The 15,193-nt window shown below is 34.4% G+C and overlaps 1 protein-coding gene across 6 annotated transcripts in view; it reads right to left on the bottom strand.

Annotated features, from left to right (window-relative positions):
• The window catches only part of AGMO (alkylglycerol monooxygenase), a 377,151-nt gene that overhangs the window by 172,072 nt on the left and 189,886 nt on the right, over nucleotides 1-15,193 (bottom strand). For all 6 annotated transcript variants that reach the window (XM_058724927.1, XM_058724926.1, XM_058724922.1 and 3 more), the window contains one exon: nucleotides 942-1,008. In XM_058724927.1, the coding sequence (XP_058580910.1) occupies nucleotides 942-1,008 (67 nt within the window). The remainder of the gene's footprint in view (nucleotides 1-941; nucleotides 1,009-15,193) is intronic.

Here is a 15,193-nt window from a genome sequence, read left to right as displayed (position 1 = left end):
TCTCCTTGGGACCAGGAATGTATGTGGAGTTTGGAAGAGGAAACTGAGCATGTGCAGCCTGACCCCACCCACTTCTTTTCCTTTTGAAGGGAGATGATGGGACTTGTGTTTCTGCTCTTCTCCCTGCCAGGCAGAAAGGAACCCACCCCTTGGGAAGGCAGGTCTGCAGTGTTCCAGCGCTGCCTGTGATACCTGCAAACTTATGAAAACAGAACAATAGTATTTATTATTTTATTACTGTCTTCCTTTTCTCAGCACTATGTATGTAAGATGTATTCAGGCCATCACAAGTTGCAACAGTTTGGACATGTTTTTTTTGGTATGTAATTCCCCATTATATGAAAAGTCTACAAATTTATCTGTTCTACTGCAATAAGCATTTGAATTTTATCTCTATTTTTTCCATTACGTAAAATGCTGCTATGCACATTCTTATACAGGTCTTTTGGTGCACACATGTAAACAATTCTATTATGTCTTATGCTGGTATCTTTAAACCTTAAGCACTAGTCACATGGGATTTTTTTTCTCTGTCATGCTAATGCAGTTCACAGAATTTAGGCAAAAAGTGAATTTCTGCCTATTAGGCTTTCCTGAAATCGCAACAATTTTCAAGACCAGAGACTTTCTGGTTGTATATAGGAATGACCCTCAACATTGGGTCAGGTGGTACCTTCAACATAGAAAGTGTGTATCCCCTCAGCTGGTTAAGTTGTTTTCCACTACAACTAAGGAGATCTAGACAAAAAGGAAAATCCAAACAAGATTTTTTTCCCCTCCAATCATTGCTTTGGAAAAGAGGCTTGTCCATGTACAATGGAAGACATGATACCTATTTATACACTGAATGGTGACTATGTTGAATAACTGTGATGAAAAGGTACAAAATAATAGTATTTTTAAAGAAATGAATAAGGAGAAAAAAGGTCAAATTTCCTTACCATGATGAACCCGATGATGGCTAGGAGTATTAAGAATCAGTTCCAAAGGACCAAGGTTATTAATGATCTGTTTAAAACAAAAGCAATATTTATACACAGTTATCGATAAATGTGTACATATATTCACATTAAATTTCCATGTGGGTCAAGAGACATTTCAAGTTTCAAGGTTGACTTCAGAATCAGAAGAAGTTTCTCTGCTTCCTGGGGTTCCTATGAAAATAACAGTAATGTCCTAACTCTATTCTGGGAGGCAGTACAGTAAAAGGTTAAGAGTGATGCTGCCTAAATTCAGCTCCAGGAGCCTCCGTTTATTGCTATGTGATCTTGGGAAAACAACTTAAGCTTTTTATATTCAGTTTCCTCATCTTTCAAATGGAAATATTAAACATATCCACGTAATAACATTCTGAGGGTTACAAACAGTACGGTATTTATATACCAACACTGTCAAGGCACACTTCTCTCACGTCTCCTGAGAGACGTTCATGCTCTTCACCCTTCAACTATGTCTTTGTTGATTAACGGTAACAGCGCATCACTAAAGAAGGGAAGATGTCATATTACATTTGCTTTGCGGTTAGTTGAGAGTTGGTTCACCCAATAATCAGCCATGTTACCTACTGTATTAGGGCGATTCTGCTTATTCAAATAGAATCCTTAATGGTCTTTTACCTGTAGATGTACCATCTTTAAGTCCAATTTACAGGCACAATTAAAAGACAAATGTAGTGGAGCTTTTCAGTCAGTTAAGTGTCTGACTTCAGCCTGGGTCATGATCTTACAGTTTGTGAGTTGAAGCCCTGTGTAGAGCTCTGTGCTAACAGCTCAGAGCCTGGAGCCTGTTTCAGATTCTGTGTCTCCCTCTCTCTCTGTCCCTCTCTGCTCACATTCTGTCTCTCTGTCTCTCTCTCAAAAATAAATAAAGATTAAAAAAACATTTTAAGTCAAATATATAAAGGGGTATTTTTTTCTCAATTAAGGACCCTTCAGAATGTGGTCTATAACTCTTTAATGTTATCTCTCAAAATTTCCCAGTGAGAATCCCCATTCCAGGGTCTGCAGATTCCAAGGAGTGTAGGAACGAGGTAGGTGTCATAAAAAAGAGCAGGTCATATAAGACATTTGATATGCTACATTAACTGGAAGCAATATTGGGAACTCTTTTAATTTTGGTTACATTATTCTTCCATCAATTATGGCAGATACTAGAATGTTTACTTGAATTATGACCTAGGTCAATTTGTTTAGAGCCTACTAATGACAAAATCAATACATTGTTACATTTTAAGAAATTACTCACCAATAGAGTTACTTTCCATTTATAGGATATATGAGGAAAAAGAGGTAAGTTAGATGATGCTTAGGGGAAAAACATTCACTGACAACGATGATACTTGAATTGGCAACAAGTCAGTGGTACGAGGAAAAAATAGAGAGATGCGACTGCTTAAGATAAAAAGATATTTAAGATACGTAACAACATACTAGATGTAGTATGATGATCTTGTGAGAATACCAATTTGAACAAACCAAACATAAAAGACATTTTATAGGCAATGCGGGATAAGAAAATGATTATATAGAGGGTATTACATAGTAAATAATACTGCTTTTATTGAAAATTATAATGGAGTTTTGTGTAGGGGGAAGTAACTATTTTTTTAGAGTTGTATAACTGAAGTATACATGACATGAGATCTAAGTTTTGCTGAAAGATATTTGGCAATGAAAAAAGAAAAAGAAGGATAACTAATGAAAATGAATCAAAATCATAATGATTTTTTTGATTGAAGTGATGGATATACATAATGCACTCTATTGTTCTACTCATCTAAATGTTTGAAAAAATTAAGATAAAATTCTAAATAAAAGGAATACTACTCTAGTAATACAAAGTAATGTTCAGTTACCCAGTTGGAAGTATTAATAGATCTCTAAAGTCCCAAACAGATTTCTAGATTGCAACTCTTTATATAGCAGGGTTTAATGACTTTTGGGCAATCTCTGACACTAAAACACCCAGTTTAAAGTTGCTGTGCAAATGTGAACAGCTGTAGTAGCCACACTGTCCGCAGCTTGTGGGGTCCTATACTCTTGAGGTAAAAGCTGCAGCAATGTTGCCACGTGACAGTGCTGCATCTCTCCATAGGGCAGGTGCCACCATCATCTCCTTACTAAACCCATTGTATACACATCTGAACGCAGCAGCCCTTGATTTCCATCCTGCTGCCAGGCTTCTAAGGGATTGTCAGTTTTCATTATGCAACAGACAGAAATGTTTACATGCAAAGGATGTGTAATATTTCATGTCCTATATTGATTTAACCACCCTCCCTCCTTCTTTCTTTTCTTTCTCTCTCTTTCTCTTTTCCTTTCCTTTTCCTTCTCCTTTCCTTTTCTTTCTCTTCTTTCTTTCTTTCTTTCTTTCTTTCTTTCTTTCTTTCTTTCTTTCTTTCTTTTGTTCATTCGTTCTCTTCTAGCGTGGTGTTTTATCACCATTTTTAAAGTTATTTCCCTGAAAAATATATTATGAACCCGAAACAACAGAATTTTTGGATAACTCAGAACAGAATTCATTTATACGCAAAGAACTATCGGTATTTTTTTTAATTCCAGGAGTTCAAAATACTGTGAATATGTATAATATGTATAAGGATATCAGACTACATTCCTATCAAATCAGTCACAAAAGATATTCCCACAAATACAGTACTAACAGCCAGGGATTGGGAAGGGAGTAAGTAGAAATAACCCTGTATTTTATTGGACTCCATTGCTTTGTACTTGGTGGAAAAATATTTGTTAAGAAGAAGGATGGTGATGGATAGAGAACAAGAAAGTGGGGTTTCTCAGCAGTCAGAACATTGAAATCTGATGCTCAGTTCAAGCTTTGTATCTCTGGCAGAATACCAGATGGAAAAGGAGAAAACCATTTTATCCTTGTTTGTCTCTTTGGTGCCTAACATATGTTACAAAAAGAGACAACAAAAGGGGGTGGAGGAGACTATGGTGACCAGCTTCTGCTACCCAGATGCATTTCTGATCCTTGGTCTTGGCGTGTGTGCAGCCAGATTTAAAGCCACACAAATGGTGAGTGCATTCAGATGGCTGGAGCCTTGGCTGAGTGCATTATTTTTTTAATGTCAAGCACTTTTCCTCAAAGAAAATCTTTTGCTCCTGCAGGCTAAAGCATGGTGATATCAATATTGAAAGTCCCCCCCGCCCACTTTTTTTTTTTTAAGTTAAAAGCCAAGTACAACACAGGCAACCACAGTCAAATTTCCTGGTAGTGCCTATGAGTACCTTGGAGCTGAGGAAGACCACCTCGGGTGGGAGATGATTCATCATTCAGACAGCCCAGTCAGAACCTCTCTTGTAGAAAACGCTTCTGACTCAGTCATGGAGAAGTCATCAATAATTAATAAGGTTTGAGCATAACGACTTAATTATCGCCCACTTTTGCAAATTCAGTCATTTAGCAATTCAACGACATCTAGCTTTGAACCACTTCCTGAAAATATGTTACTGTGGAAATAATTGCAACTATTCTCATTTTTAGGTAGTTATTTTTTGTCTTGCTTTTTAATATTTAGATGAGTTGATTTAAATGATGGAATTTTCTAACACAGAAGACTTAAAAACAATATAGTCCAATACTCTGTTATTTTAAAAAAAATTGACATTTGGAAAATTTTAATTATCAGTCCAAGTCAAACAGCTTGGAAGAAGTGCTAAAGTCTTCTTCATTTCAACTCAGGGATTTTCTGTTTTCTATCAAATTGCTTTTAAGAGATACAGAAATAGTTCCATCAAATAAAAGCAATTTAAACTTTTAGAAGTGTCATGGAAAATAACTAAATGCTTTTTTCCCTCATTTCAGCCAAAAGAAATCCAGGTATTTATAAAGAACCCGACACTTCAGATTCTAAACTGTCCCCTCATGGGATTTTAGGTATTTCTGGTGTTTCTTAGATTTCCAAAACAATGATCTAAGTCTTGTATCCTTGTCGTTTTCTTTCAGAATTTTATAACCTGAGAAGCATGGATACCTAGAAAGGCCATCAATGGGCTTCAGAAGGTCAGGAACACCCTAAGTATTATACCAAATTTTATGAATATGTGCCAGTGGGTATTTTTTTCTGGGAGGAAATTGTTATTTTCATCATATACTCAGAGGGATAGATGAGTCCTAGGAGGTTATGAGCCCATGTTGCCAACAAAGGTCTTTAGATTATTTCCTTCACCCTTATTTATAGTGTTTTTAGTTTCCATATTAATAAAACTTGGATACTAATTTCTCATCCAAACTTCGGAAACAGTGACTTAAACATTTTTTCTGCCTATTTCTTGAAATAATTATTTCCCAAAAAACTCATTTCTTGGGCTGTTTTTACTTGTACAATAATAAGTTATTATAAATGAACCAATAATAAATAAAACAATTTTATAATAATAAGCTACTTCAATTCTATCAGTGAAATTTTATCCAGCAGAAGTGCTCTAGATCATTTGCTAGACTGGTCACATATTCATTTTTCTCCCCACAGTTTATGGCAGGGGTGGGGAAACAGAGTTAAATATAAAATCAGGAGAATAGGAGCCATAAGACACCGTCATCTTTTCATTAAGTCATTTCCCCTCATCAAAAATAAAATGAATTCAAATGAAAGGCCTCTTACAATGAACCAAATGAAGCCCAAAAGATGTGGAATTCAAAGCTGTTTAAACTCTTCATCAAGACCCATTTCCAATGTTCTCTTTCTTCCGCCTAAAAGACCTTAACCTCCTATCTCAACCTGCTGGAATCCTGATCTTCCTTTAAGACACACCTAGACTTTGAAACATTCTTCTTGATTTTTCCAATGAGAATTTTCTTTGTCTTTCTCTGAATACATATTGAGGCATCACTAATTTTTATGTCATGCTGTTCTGATATCTAGTTATTCATGTTCACTTCTTATACAATATTGAAAGTTCATTGAGAAACTCTAACTCAAGCCTCTTTGCTTCTCACAGCACATGCAACACTGCCTTGCATATAGTGACTGCCGAACAAGATTATATTGATAAATCCCCCTCACTGCCCTCCATGCCCTTTCACCTTTATATCAGTGGTTCTCAAATGGGGATGATTGTGCTTCCAGGGAACATTTGGCAATGTTTGGAGATACTTTGGGCTGTCACAAATGGAGGAAGTGCTACTGTAATTTAGTGATTAGTGGATTTTAGTGCTGCTAAACATCCTACAATGCACAGGACAGTACTCCAAAATAAGAATGATCTGCCCCAAAGGTTGATAATCCCTTCTGCTTCATAGGTATACATGTCTTGCTGCACCTCAGTCTTTTTGTTATTCAGGAGGGAAGCATTGTATAATTTTTGTCTTCCAGTTTGGAAACTGGAGGGAAGGGTGCATTAGCGAATTCCCAATCTCTAGAGACCAAACATGAGTCTGGAGTGCCCTTGGCGATTAAAGCCCGGAGAGCGAGTCCAAACAGATCTCTGATCTAGTGAATTGGAAAATTAAGATAAATAGCTAAAATGAAAGGGCCAAAAACTAGTAATAACAACAAACAAACAAAAACTAAAAACATATACAATCAGAGAACGGATAATGGGAGAGTTGAATTCCGGTGATCATTGGCAGGTGAATTTCTTGAATTATTTTTATGTTATCTCAGTACAGGTTTGTGAGGGCTTCAGTTTCAGTTGAAAGGACCCAGAGATAGAAAATTTAATTCCCATATCACCAAATGATTCTGAAATGTCTTTTTAGAGTTCTTACAACCTTCCTCCCCACTTGCCCTGCAGTCACATTTTGAGTGAGTTGAATAACTCAGAGGCCTAAAGGTTAATGAAACTTCCATTGTCTCTAAGTTACCAGTGGGAATAATATTGCTTTAGAAATTGATAAAGTGACTACATGTGGTAAATCAAATAATTAAATGCCTGCTATGAACTGGTTGCAATTAATTCCTTCCACATTATAGCTCTCAGGAGTTTTTTGATTACCTTACATCCCCTGAAAACCATACATCTGTAGGTCTTTCCAAATGAAATTGATAAATCACTTAGAGTTGAACTCTGTAAAGCATCAAAGTAAATGTTCTAAATTAATGTCCTGTCTGAAATTATTTCTTATAAAATTAACGTATTCTATTCTATACATTTCTTAGGTGTTTTCACTGATTGTCCTGATAGGGGAACATTGACTGGTTAGGTTTTTGTAGTTCAATTAAGATTGCAGAAATGATTAACTATTGCACAAGGTGGAGGGCAAGACTTGCTTTAAACAAAAATTCAGTTAATTCAAAACAAAATAATTTTCACTTTATGTATTGTGTGGAAAATTGCCTCTTCTCACCTCACTCTATTAATGTTGGAGAAGAGACTTTCTAAATCCATTTTAAAAAGAAACCTCTCAATTCTATTCTTTTGTCAAATTTTAGCATACTACTGGAAATGTCACATTATATTTCCAACTTACAGTTTTTCTATATGCTAATGGATACTAAAAATACTGGGATGTATTATTGAAAGGCTAATGGAATATTTATAACCACTTACTTTTCAGAAAGAAACCATGAGCCTATAGTTAATTATAAATTTATTTCCAAATAAGACATGCTTACAAATATTCAGGCTTCCTGTCTGAGAGGGAAAAACCATAATAGGGAAAATATGTCCTAGGAAGCATATGTTTTACAGAATCCTCATTAACAGTGAATGTGCTAACAATATGATAGATGCTGAGGAGCGACTGGGTTGTGGGTGAAGTGAAATGAAATATACATAGTAGGAAAATGCCTGTATTCAGATGAGCAGAGGTTAGAGTGACACCATTGACTCTAACTAGTCTTCTTTAGACCATCATACATGACTAATGCTTCATAGACCTATTCCACTGTGGCCTTCTGTATTTCACTGAAGTCAGTATTTAAGGGAAATACTAAGCCAGTTCCAAATACCTTTATTATCTGATGTACAAATCATTGTCATATTATATTTAACTAAGAATGATATACTTGACATGCAATCTGAAAATGGCAAAATTTCAGGTAAATTAGTCACAACGTTCAATGCAAACAGACACTAAAATAAAATAGACTAATAATTATACCATGATTAGTTGTTTATTTCATGGCAATTTTCTTTCCTTGCTCGCTCTCTTCCTCCCTCTATCCCTCCTTCCTTCCTTTATTTTTTTCTTCCTTCTTTTATCTATGTATCAACTAAGCATGTCTGCATGTACATTTAGGAATAAAAAATTTGAAAAATCTTTTATTTGGAAAGATCTTCACAATAACTATAGGCTCTTGCATATCTTTGTGAAAAGTAAGTGGTTATAAATATTTCTATGACCTTTCAATTATATATTCTAGTACTATAGCCCCATTTATAGAAAGAAAACCTGATGGACAAATATATTAATGCATACACATAAATTTATCTTTATTAAATGTTTATCATATATATTAAATATATATTTGAATGCTAATCAACAAGTATCTTAAGTACCAAATTACCAATAAAGATTTTGTATTAGCATTAGAAATAATGTTTCAGATTATTAAAATCTGTATGTATAAGCCTTTTTCAAAGTTTCTTATTACAAGATAGTCACATAATAAGCCAACCAAGTAGAACCTTGTCAGCCAGTCCATTCATTCTGCAAAGATTTATTGAATTTCTATGGACCTTACTAGGTTTTAGAAGTAAAAATAAATGAACTGATGCACAGGCACTTCCTCCAGGAAGCTTATTTATAGTCCAGGGGACTCTTCAATGGAAAGGTAGAACTATTTCAGAAGAAAAGGTTTTGTTTTTTTTTCCTTAAAAAAATTTTTTTAATGTTTATTTTTGAGAGAGACAGAGTACGAGTGGGAGACAGCAGAGAGAGAGAGAGAGAGAGAGAGGGAGAGACAGAGAGACATAGAGACAGAATCCAAAGCAGGCTCCAGGCTCTGAGTTGTCAGCACAGAGCCCTATGTGGGGCTCAAACTCAAGAACTGTGAGATCATGACCTGAGCCAAAGTTTGACAGTTAACCGACTAAGCCACCCAGGCGCCCCGGGAGGAAAAGGTTTTATAGAAAGTTTTCTTTTTCAAAAATTCTGTATAATTTTGAGAAGGATGAGAAAAATCATTCATTTTTTCCTTCCCAATTACCATTGCACAGTAAAAATATTTGAACTTCTAATCAATTTGAATTTATAATGGGCACAAGATTACCTAATAAGAAGCAAATTGAGTTCCTTTTCTAGGTTGGAAGCTAAAAATTACCTTTAGTAAAAACATATGCTTTTATATAGTTCCTACTGTGAAGCGTTGCCAAAAATCCCATTGATTGTTTGCTTCTGGAAAATGCTGTAGAGAGTTTTTACTTGTTCATAAGCTTCTTCAATTGACTATACAAAAATCAAAATAACCTATGTGAGGTACATTTATTTAATAGGTATTTATTCAGTACTTATTTTATGCAAAGTTTTGTGTTAAGGTCCTTTGAGAGATCATAGGGTAGAAGAATGGAAATTACGACTGAGTGCCAGTAATTTAACTATTTTTTGACTTAAAGGTACAATGAGTAACAATGTCATTTTAGTGTTTGAATATATATAGGAATATGATTTTTGCTATCAAGAAATTTTATAATAATTCCTCACTGAAAGTTTTAGGAAAGAATAAAATCCATGAACTACATGAACTACAAGTTACCATGTCAAAATAATTTTACTTTTTGTTCTTAGTTGATTTTTAAACACTCATTATTCTCCTTGTTAAAAACTTAATCAATCTGAACATTTATGGATAAATTTATATTGTAGAGCATCTGGTGATGAAATGTAAAAATAAAATCTTAATTACCTCCCCCCACTAGTTCTGCTATGTTAATTCAAGACAACACACTCAAGTATTTAGACAGATGGTGGTGGCGGCCATATTAACCTCTGATTTCTCTACAGGGAAGCAAGAGAAAGCAGAGCTCTTAGGATGTGTGCTTGTCTGCCTAGTTTCACACTTTGAAATCCTTGACAAATGCTGATTTATTCACAGCCAAATGTTTTCCTATCTGATTAGGCAGCTTTCTACTTCAGTAAGCATGTAATATGGAGGTAGCTGAATTTCCACACTAAGGAGTGAAAAAACAATATTTATAGTTTCGAAATAAAACAATCTGGAGGAATCAGGACTGTTGGGATCATAAAAAGCTTCATAGGGAGTAAATTTCTGACGAATCTATACCATAGGGTTAAAGAGTTAAAAGCTTAGTGTTAAGAAGAATGAGAGTAGGCTATGTTTATACAATAAACAGCAGTTTTAAAGGACTGCATTTATAATAAATTATCTTGAAGGCTGATTCTTGTCATTTATGATTGTATTATTCCTCAGACAAGAGGACAGGAGCTAGACAAGTCAGCATTTTATTTGAATTCATCTCAGCTTACATGTTAAATAACACATTTGACTTTTCCTCGGAAAAAAATAAATGCAACTAGCTACTGAAAGTGTTCCTTCAAAAAGAGGTGGATTGCAAGTGACTTTCTTTTTTTAACAAGACCAATTAAATTGACAGAGGGGAAATTGGAAACATTCATAAGCATAACCATATGAAACTTCACTCTAGTGTAACACAATTTTATATTTACCAGTTTGGATTCTCAGAGAAAAAGAACCACATTATTATCAATAGTAGTAACATTATGTTAAAAAAAATGTTACTGACCATGTACCTGGAATTATCTAAGTACTAGATACTTCCATCAATAAAACTTATAAATCTGCACTGCAGAGTTTACAATCTCATATGACAGATTTCCTAACTATTACCCTTCATCCATTTTGGTCTGTTAAAAAATATTTGCAAGTATTAATCTTTTAAAGTTAAATGTAGAATGTATTTTCAGTCAGTAGATAGAAGCTATAAGTATCTGTCTTAAGTTCATTTGCCCTGTTTTCATGTGCATACTTTCCTTCTAAGAATAAGCTCTTCTTGTCCCTTCAGGATTATTATTATTTTTTTAAATTAGTACATCCTGTCTTAGTTCAGGATACTATAACTAAATACAATAGACTGGGTGGCTTCAAAATCAAACATTTACTTCTCACAGTGATGAAGTTTAGGAAGTCCAAGATCAAGGCGACAGAAGATTCAGTGTTTGGTAAAAGCTATCTTTTTACTGTATCCTCTCTCTCATGTCTCTTACAAGGGTACTAATCTCATCATGAGGATTCCATTCTCATGACCTGATTGATTACCTCCTAAAAGCCCCCTATCCAAATATCATTACATTGGGGATTATAGTTACAACACATGAATGTGAAGGAACAAAATCAGTCCTCTCTGATCTTTACTATGAGTACTTTTTTCTCCTCTCTTCTCCAATACCGTATATATTGCAAAATATCTAGTTAATAATATCAATTCATTTGTTAATAGGGTTCTAAAATCATCACCATAAAAGTCTATCATAACCATCTATGTAATTGATGGGAGGGACATAAGCTAATGTGAGATAACAGAATGGAAAGATTAAGAGAGACCAAAGAGCTGCTTAGGAGGAAAACAAGTGTATAATACATATTTTAAGAGAGTAAAAGAAAGAGCTATTAAAAACTGTACCAGAAAAAGGAGCACGTATTAGGATTGTTTCAGGTAATCTGGGTCATCTCTAAGAAATGTAAAATCAGTGATACCAGATTTCAGAGGAGGAAGGGAGAAAATTGTTTACCAGGCTTTGAATCACATATCTACTACTAACTAGCTACAGCACTAGGCAAGTTATTTAACCTCTAAAACTTCAATTCCCTCTCTTTGAATGGGGACAGTAGAATTACATGATGATTAAATCTTATGAAATACTTAGCATAGTGACTGACACATGGTCTGAGCTACATAGGTGCTTGATCTTAAAAGAGGGGACAGTTTATGAAGAAGGAATTTGATTTGGGCCTTAAAGAATGTATAGAATAGCAACATCTAGAAAATAGGAAAGGAGAGAAACAGCAATGGTACTATATCAGATTCATTTAGAAAATGGAAAATAGTCTAGTTTGAATGAATTGCACAGAATGGAAAGCAATGAGATGTACACCAGGAAATCTATTTGGAAGGCAGTGCATGAGAAACATAAAATGAAAGCAATTTAGACTTGGCTCATCAAGCAACTGAACATCACCAAAGGTTTTTCAGTAGTACTAGCCTCTGAGGATAGATTAATTTGGTCCAGGAAAGATTACAACTGAGTTCTGTCTTGACTAACCAACAACTTCATCTTATTTCACTGTGCCATAAGAATTATTTGTAAAACCTGTTGCCATCCATCATGGTACACTGACAAAGAACCAAATAAATATATCGTTTGAGGAGGAAGTAATGGCCAAAACATAAGTAAGCTCTGAAGCCAGCTGTGTTGCCTTATATAAACTGTAGAATACCAATATTCTTAGCTTTTAAAAGGATAATGTTTGCTCACAAAGTTGGCAAGTATAAAAATTTCAGTTTTCTAAAATTGTCCATTAAATTTGGGATAGTTTCCTGCTGCATGTACTTCCACATGTCCCCTTAATATAAAGCCCCATTAACTGAATTTATTTGAACTTATATTCATTCTTTACAAGCTATAAAAATTGAATTGACCTTTAGTGATTCAAACTATTTTATGAAAATTAAATGAAACTTTTTGCGTGGCCTATATTGGATGTTTAATACATGGTGGCTATTATATTATGACGTTAAGATCAGAAATAGATGAGAACAAGGAATCTGGAGCCTGACTACTTGGTACAAAGCCCAGCTTTGACACTTACTAATCCTGTGACTCAGGACAAGTTACTTAGCATGCTTAGTTTGAGGAAATAGTATTACTTATTCCATAGACTTGTTATAAACATTTAATGAAATAATATTTGTTAAAATGCTTGAAATACTTTTTGAAAAAGTGAGTGCTGGATAAGCATATGATATACCAAATGAAATAAATAAAAAAGTCAAACCAAAATTTTATCTCATCAAGTTTTTCCTTGGGATACGTCAGACCAATGACAAATATCAGTAACTGAGAATTCTTGGCTTGGGATGACTATACCTGTTTATTCTTCTAAAATTCATTCATATAAAAAATATTTTTAAAGCTACTTTTCCTTCATCCAGAATATTGTATCTCATTGTCCCAGTCTTTAATTCTTTTTTGTCCTTGTTATTACATGGAAGATGAGGAATACAAATGGTACTCAATGAATGTCTGTGGGATATAATAATTGAAATATTTAAAAAGATACATTAAATTTGGCTAATTTCATGATTTTGCAAGTTGATTAGTTTCTGAATTTGAAAAAAACCAGAAGATAACAAAAAACCTGAATAATACATTTCATCATCAGAAACTCAAACTCATAAAGATACATATTTTTCTACACTAATTTTTTTGGCATTATTTCCTTAAATCTAAAATCCAACTGCATTAGTTTATATTAATAATTCATACTAACCAAAATATGGGCTGCATCAAAATTATGTTATAAAATGTGCATGAATAATCATGATGATGGCTAGGAATGATTAGTGAGTGACATACAATAAAATAGGTACCTAGAATGCACAAAAGATAACAACGTTAATAGTACTACAAACATCTAATTGATTTATTAGAACATGAATTATCTTTTTTTTTTTAACACAATACTGTGCATTGTTATCTTAATTTTACATATGAGGGAACTGAGGCACAGGAAGGTAAAGTAAACTGTCCAAGGTCATAGTAATAGTAATGAATGAAGTTAGGACTTGAACTAAGGACTCTAACCCCTGAGGCCTCAAAAGGAAAGCACAGTTTACATTATGCAAATACTTACTTTTAATTTTTTTATATTTTTTTAGGTAAGCTCTATGCTCAACATGGGGCTTGAACTCACGAACCTGAGATCAAGAGTCGCATGTTCTATGGACTGAGCCAGCCAGGTACCCCTACATTTATTATGTTTTAAGAAAAGCACTTAGGATGAATAACTTTGTGTTATAATTTTCACGTTTAAGTTTTAATAATTATAGTGTGTAAAATATTCAATAATATCTTCCCAAGTGTCATCTTTATGCAAAATAAATAGTAATTTGTTAATGAAAAAGCTTTGTCGTCTAGTTAAATAATTCCAACACGTTTCCTGCCTACTCCGTGGGCAAAATAACAGCTACGGAAACTTGAGATAAACTAAGCATGTTTCTCTATAACCAGGACTTAAAATTCACGTTATAAATAGTATACATTTTATTCTTCCTCAGTGATTTAATAAAATGATAGGATAAAACAGATATACTGACTTAGAATAAAACTACATTTTACACAACACTGGCTCTTGGGTAGATTCCGTAAGATTTTGAAGAACAGGGGTGCCTGGGTGGCGCAGTCGGTTAAGCGTCCGACTTCAGCCAGGTCACGATCTCGCGGTCCGAGAGTTCGAGCCCCGCGTCAGGCTCTGGGCTGATGGCTCGGAGCCTGGAGCCTGTTTCCGATTCTGTGTCTCCCTCTCTCTCTGCCCCTCCCCCGTTCATGCTCTGTCTCTCTCTGTCCCAAAAATAAATAAATAAATAAATAAATAAATAAATAAATAAATAAAAAAAAAAACGTTGAAAAAGATTTTGAAGAACAGATAAATACTGCTAGACTTCCATGAAAAATCATAATGCGGGATACAAAAGGGCAATAAATAAACCACTCTATTAGTTGTATAAAGAAGTCAGATCTTCTAAATCTCTCTCCTCATGCTGCTACCAGTTTTTTGCTGCTATAAAGTTCCATTTTCCTATTCTTCTCTGTATCTCCAGGCTTCTGCAAACTTCTGATTCCTATTGTCTCTTCAGTTATGTTGCTTCATAATTCCACTACATATCTCTTAAGCTTTCTAATTTTTCACATTGCATTCTTGGAGTTCTCCTATATTCTAATTTCTATTGATGCTTATTCTCATAAGTGTGTCATTCATATATATATGTGTGAGGAAAAAAAAGTCTGATTGGGACAGTTATATGAGTATAGTGTTGCCAATGAGAAGAACTTGTTTTCCTCATACCTTACCAACCAAATCTCTGATGGCAGCATTTGTGCTTAGTGAATATAGTTGGCTTAGTAGGATTCTAATACATAACTGCCCTAAGGCATGTTCTGACTGCAAGGAGAAGGGGGTGGGAATGGGAGATGCTGAAAGAGAAAGTACCAGTCTCACCCAGCTAGGATCAGAAATCAAAATTTGAGACCA

Source organism: Neofelis nebulosa, chromosome 4, assembly GCF_028018385.1.
Source record: "Neofelis nebulosa isolate mNeoNeb1 chromosome 4, mNeoNeb1.pri, whole genome shotgun sequence".
Classification (NCBI taxonomy): domain Eukaryota; kingdom Metazoa; phylum Chordata; class Mammalia; order Carnivora; family Felidae; genus Neofelis; species Neofelis nebulosa.
Note: the sequence above shows the minus strand (reverse complement) of the source record. Positions and strands in the feature narration are given on the sequence as shown.